We start from the raw sequence: 6,000 nt of genomic DNA on the forward strand, positions 1-6,000 counted from the left end.
CACCACGGACGCTCATGCTGACCATGTATAATCGTACTGACGCCTGAGAATGGGCTGTGAACGATGAGATGACGTGTGAGAATTGCCGCGGGACGATGGTCCTAAGGATATCTTCTGGGGCGCTGGGATCATGTCCTACGATGGCGACATTACATTTGATGAATTTATTCAGGAATGGAATGCGGCCATTCTGTTATGTATACGAAGCACTCAGCTTGGTCCAAATGAGCTTTGAGCCGTCGATGCAATCTGATTGTTTTGGCTCTCTGCTCATCCAAGAAGGCTACTTCCGTCCCTTGTCCGCCGTCTCTTATATGATGTTGTATGCGAAAAGCGCCCTGTTTGACTGGGAAATCATACATCACCCGCCGGAACCCCCGATCATCTCAATCCCTTTTCTACAGTACAGTCTGCGCGATAGCGAGCGCAGTCATAATCAGACACAGGGTCAAGTCTGCGATAGATGCTCCAAAAACGTCTCCCTTGCTCGCTTCGACTCCAAGCAGGCCTGCCACAGCCTGAGATGTCTTGTAGAGAGAGACCGTATAGGCCGTGACCACCGCGAAGACGACGGCGGCGACAACGTCCAGCCCCAGCGATACGAAGCGAAGCAGCCTGAACTTGAGCCCGGCAAGTAGCAGTGTAGTCGACACCAAAACCAAGCCGAGCCCGGCGAACAAAACGGTCTCCAGGTTAGGGCATTTATCTACCAGCTTCTGCAGCTGTTCGATCTCCTCGGACGAAGGGACAAACGGGGCCAGGTCTTGCATCAGACGAAAGGCGTGGCCAGGAATCGCGGCGCATTCTGAAGCCACGCACGCGTATTTGGTGCCCACTGATATGCTAGACGGTAGACTGGCGGCGACCAAGGACTCGCCTGATGCGACCGCGGCAGTGACCACGCCGGCTGCGGCACTTTGCACCGCCGTGGCGATGGACCCGACCAAGTCAGGAACCTGAACGAAGCGCTTTGCTTGTTCATGTAGCTTCGCTGCCGTTAGTCCCGCGTTGTCGGCGTGATGAGTTACGCACCAGAACCTGCACTACTCCCTTCTTCTCATTCGCTTCATCCTGTAGAGTCCTGACGGTTACTGCGAGTACGACTAGTGTCAAGACAACATGTAGGGCTATGACGATCTTGGAAATCATGGCACTAGAGGAAGGGGTGTAAGAACAAGGATGACGAGTAACGGAAGCCGAACCGCATGACTTGGAGATAACGAGCGCATATATACTGTACGAGCTCACCAAAACTATGTTAGTTCACTCTGCAGCGCCCAGAGTAGTCTGTGAATGTTCATGTGTGAGGAGTTTGCGCAGGTGCTTGTGGGTTTCTGCGGACCTGCCAACATTCGGAAGTCCTGCTGCGTAAGTTTCGTCGAAAACTACAGAAAGCACCAATGAGCTCTCTGGATGTGCCAATGCACGAACTGCGATGCTGTCAAAGTCGTTTTTGCTTTACTGTTCGTGTGGCGAGGTGGAGCCGGTTCAGAAAGCCGCCATATCACTAAACGCAGCCGAACACACGGACGGACAGATGAAGGACCCGGAATTCATGGCATGTCGCATCTTGGACCCGTATAGACTACGCACAAATCAATTGAGCTATAGTACAGGAAGCTTGCTACCGAACATGCAAAACGCAGATCACGCTAGATTTCATGAACGCCTCATCCGCGTTTCCTTCGTCGCCACTACTGGCTCGTCTTACAGGTAACATATGGCGTGTACTAATGGGCCCCACCTTGATATCGGTATGACTGGTCGGGGACTGAGGCTCATGTGTAAGCAAACTCCGGCTCCGACATGTCTTGGTATGCCTTGAGGTGGTAATCATCGATCATCAATCTTTCGCATGGGAGTTTTACGCCAACTAAAGCAGCACACAGCTCTTTAGCAGCGTCCAGATATCCCGATAGGGGGTCGCGGTCATCTTTAAGCCGTTTACAGACTCTTCTGAGCTGCACTTGCTGCTCCGTTCTGCTTCCTCGCCCTACCTGGAAGCTCTCTGGCAGCGCACAAAGAAGCACAAATCGACCCGGCCCCCAGTCGCGGCGCAAATCACAAATGTCGTGCCAGATCTGAAAGTCCGACTGGTGACGCCTCATCTCTCCGAGCTCGCGCTTGGTGATGCTGGTCTTCAGACGTAGGGCAACCTCTTGATCGCTGCTGAGGCGGACCATCTTCTCATAGAACAGCAAACCCATGTAGCGGCGGTAGAACTCGCTCTTGGAGCCGCTCTTGATAGCAGACCATATCACTGCCAGTTCGGTATCTCCCGACAGGCGAGAGCTCCGGTAAAAGGCCACGGCCCCGCTGAGCATACCGAGAATGACTCTGCATTCCTCTGGCATGGGGGGCGGCATGGGAGGTGATTTTGAGTGTGAAACTCCATGAATTCTCGTGCCAAAAACAAGGCCGCTACGTAGTTTGGTCACCTTCGGAGAGGGACCAACCGCACGCGAAGACAACGCTGGACGGTGCGGATATTTGGGTGACGTATGAGGAGTCTCGCTTGAACCTCTTCCTGCTGAAGGAGGCCCTTCTCCGACGGGCGAAAATAGCCGAGATGGCGAGGGAGAGACACCGAACGTAGACGGACCGATGCCACTTCCCATGTCAGCTGTGAAAGTGGAGCCGACTGGCGACGGCGAATTGTCTTCGTGTATGAACGCTTCGTCGAAAAAGGCAGAGTGTTCTAGTTGCACTTGCTGAAGCCGCTCGGAAACATCAGCGTCCCTTGCATCCAGGTTCTGGGTCAAAAGCTCTATGCATATTCGTGCTCGCAAATTTTCCAAGGAGGCGGCGTCGGCACACATGTCGGCACGCCTCCACCGGCCAGCATTCGCAAGCTCAATAACATCAATGCTCCGGTGTCCTTGTCCGGCGTCGTGACAAGTGGCTCGGAGAAACAGATCGTACGGCCAGGGAACAAGGTTTGGGCCTGTTGCCCCAGTTTCGAGCTGCTTTCGGCCTGTGCTCCATATAGCTGCACGCAATCTGCGTAAGCAACGGCCGCGAACCACGCCCCATCATAATTGCATGAGATGAGCGTGGTAGCGTCAGAGTCCAGAGCCTCGCAGCTATTTCTGTATCGTCAGACGTGAAGATTACTGGATCACTAAAGTGGAAAGACGGATAAGCCGGCCGTAATAAGCGAAGATACTCCGCAATCATATCGACCTCTGCTTGCTCGCCTCTAGCGAAAAGTCGCAACGACAACGACACTCTTTGTTCTGGGGTGTCGATGGAATCGGCCACAATCTTCATCAAGTTGATCCATTCGCCGGTGACATGTAGTGGCACTTCTGTTTGCTCGAAAGCTTCCTGCGGCGGGTATTCTGAGACTTCCTCCCCTGCATTTTGAAGAGAGGCGAGCGGGTAACGCTTCTGAATGACCCGCAAAGCGCATTGCAACATCTTCAATGTTGCGGAGGTGAAAGGGTATGTAGCAAGATGACGGAAGATCTCATGATCGTTCATGTTGATGATACATAGCGTGACGAAGCGTCGGTCAGTTGTCTAGATCTCCTGTTGGGCCTTATACATTTCCGCAGGCTAACCTATCTCCATATCTTGCTGTCGAAGACTTGCTCTGGAGGCACTGTCGAGGTCTCCAAATGTTGCCGTTTACATGGTTAGGAGCTGCTTTTCTCATTCGTTCGCAACGCAAACAGACTTTGGTCTGACTTCTCGCTATGGCCACAAGCCATCCCTTGTAGACGGGCCTGACGTCGGGGTTTCAGAAGCGTCTTTGCCGACGATCATCGATGTCCCTTTCCGAGTGGGTGCCTTGACACCACTTCTTGCTATATAAAGGTAGAGCCCTTCTGAACCAAAGCCGGAAATTTGCGCAGTGATAAGTTTTCGTCACTCTTCGCCCGTAATTCTTTCACACTACTCTACTTTTGTCTTTGAATATGCCTCCGTTCGTCCATAATCCGCAGACCGTTCATCCTGGCGAGCTAGGAGATGAAGAGATCAGTCAAGGCCAAGACAAATGGGAGCCTTCACGACGCCACATGGCCATCATGGCGACGGCCGCCTTGTTGTCGCTCATGGTCGCCCTTGACGCCTGCGTCATTGTGACCTCTTTGCAGGTTCGATATGCTCTCGAATGCTTTTCCATCCATCGCATGCTCACAGTCATAGGCTATCGTTGCGGACCTCGAGCTCAGCACGTACGACGGCTTTTGGATAGGAACGGCGTACCTCCTAGCCAACGCCGTGCTAATGTTATTCATTGCGGATCTGAGCCGCGTGTTTGGTCGACGGCCATGCCTGACCATCTCGGTCGCTTTCTTTACTCTAGGCACGACCTTGTGCTGCATGTCACGCTCCATCGCCTTGATGTTGGCTGGACGGTCTCTCCAAGGCGTCGGCGGTGCTGGCATTATCGTCTTGTGCCTGCTGATCTTCACCGACATTGTCCCGCTGCCGCTTCGACCTACATGGTACGGCCTGGTGTGAGGAACCCCTCCCGGACTCGTTTTCTCTTCCGCTGACCCCGTCATCCATCTCCAGCCAGGCAGCATGGGCGCTGGGTAACTGCGTTGGCCCCATACTGGGCGGCGTCATTGCCCAGAACACAACATGGCGCTGGGTCTTCTACATCATGTTCCCATTCTGCGTGGCAGGGCTTGCTCTTGTGCCCTGGCTAGTCAACGTTGGTTCTCGGACTGGTAAGGTGTACGAGAACTTGAAGAAGGTTGACTGGATGGGAAATGCTCTGTTCATCGGCTCGGCCACCTTGTCGCTGGTGGCTATCTCCTGGGGAGGCTTGCGCTACAGTTGGCGCAGCGCCGGCACTCTCGTACCTTTGTTGCTTGGGGCAGTTGGCATGGTGCTGACTGTGATCTACGAGTCACGCTTCGCAGTGTCCCCGTTCTTGCAACGCCGACTTTTCCAAACCGCCAGCGCAATCGCGACGTATGCTTGCGGCGCCATCCAAGGCCTTGTGGTAAGAGTGATAGAGCATCAAGCGTGTAGTATGACATGCTGATCACGATCGCAGATGTACGGGCAGCTCTACTACGTGCCTCTGTACTTTATGGAAGTCAAGGGGTTTACTCCGGTCCAGACCGGCGTCGCGCTCTTCCCGGTCATGTTCACGCTGGTGCCGGCATCCATCCTCACCGGTCGACTCGTCACGGTGTTCGACAACTATCAGTGGCCGATCTGGGCTGGTTGGACTCTGGCTACCATCGCCTCCGGGCTGATGATGTTGTGGGACGTCGAGACGCCGACGAAGGTATGGGCGCCGACGCTCGTCCTTCTTGGTCTCGGGCATGGCTGCATCTTGAACGCACAGAACATGGCATCGCAAACCCTCTGTGACAAAGACGACGAAGCGATTGCCGCAGCAATGTACGCCTTTTTCCGGCAGTTTGGCATGGCACTCGGAGTCGGCGTCGGCGGCTCCACATTCCAGAACGTCATGCTGCTCAAGTTCGAGGCCGATGGTTTGGCACCCGCAGGCACACACGGAGGTACTTATGCTGTTCACGCCATGTTGAGCACGACTGGCGATGCTGCGCTGCGATCCCAGATCGTGGATGCGTACGTCTACGGCCTGCGAGGCGTCTACGGACTGTATGTCGGCGTATCGGGTTTGGCGCTTCTGATGAGTTTCTTGATCAAGAGAGTATCGCTGGACAGGAGCCTACGATCTGGGCACACGAAGCACATTCAGGCGAAGGGTCGGAAGTGTTCACGGCTCTGGGAGTTGAGCGTGTCCAGGGGTTGGGGGTTGTGTGAATCAAGCCCTAGAACCCTATGCCTACCTTGCTAGCATCCATTCATCTAGGCAGCATCGAAGTAATTAGCGAAATGTAATTGATTCCAGAGTTTTTCTCATTTTCAAGATCAATCGCAAGCCTCCACTTTTTTCTCAATCCACATTGGGCGCTTGTTTGGCGCCATATAAGGTCCTCGACCCTGCCATTCATAGCTCGTAGAGATCAGCCTTTCCCGTATTGTACCCGCGGCTGTTGCAGTAGG

At 54.1% G+C, this 6,000-nt stretch overlaps 3 protein-coding genes across 3 annotated transcripts; 1 reads left to right on the plus strand and 2 right to left on the minus strand.

The window, feature by feature from the left end:
* Window positions 1-359: 359 nt before the first annotated feature.
* On the minus strand, window positions 360-1,274 carry HER10_EVM0001677 (uncharacterized protein). The gene is made up of 2 exons (XM_035471417.1): window positions 1,033-1,274; window positions 360-986 (listed from the first exon to the last, which is right to left on the minus strand). Exons 1-2 carry the CDS (start codon window positions 1,147-1,149, stop codon window positions 399-401), a joined length of 705 nt encoding a protein of 234 aa, XP_035334666.1. The 5' UTR covers window positions 1,150-1,274; the 3' UTR covers window positions 360-398.
* A 433-nt stretch (window positions 1,275-1,707) lies between these two features.
* On the minus strand, window positions 1,708-3,483 carry HER10_EVM0006655 (uncharacterized protein; the record flags this gene model as incomplete). Its single annotated transcript, XM_035476235.1, has 6 exons — window positions 1,708-1,777; window positions 1,807-2,110; window positions 2,147-2,421; window positions 2,500-2,782; window positions 2,818-3,076; window positions 3,115-3,483. 6 exons carry the CDS (start codon window positions 3,481-3,483, stop codon window positions 1,708-1,710), a joined length of 1,560 nt encoding a protein of 519 aa, XP_035335031.1.
* Window positions 3,132-5,791, plus strand: HER10_EVM0007056 (efflux pump antibiotic resistance; the record flags this gene model as incomplete). Its single annotated transcript, XM_035476622.1, has 4 exons — window positions 3,132-4,100; window positions 4,153-4,466; window positions 4,525-4,960; window positions 5,015-5,791. Exons 1-4 carry the CDS (start codon window positions 3,921-3,923, stop codon window positions 5,789-5,791), a joined length of 1,707 nt encoding a protein of 568 aa, XP_035335063.1. The 5' UTR covers window positions 3,132-3,920.
* Window positions 5,792-6,000: the final 209 nt, after the last annotated feature.

Source organism: Colletotrichum scovillei, assembly GCF_011075155.1.
Source record: "Colletotrichum scovillei strain TJNH1 chromosome Unknown Contig00004, whole genome shotgun sequence".
In the NCBI taxonomy this organism is placed as follows: Eukaryota; Fungi; Ascomycota; class Sordariomycetes; order Glomerellales; family Glomerellaceae; genus Colletotrichum; species Colletotrichum scovillei.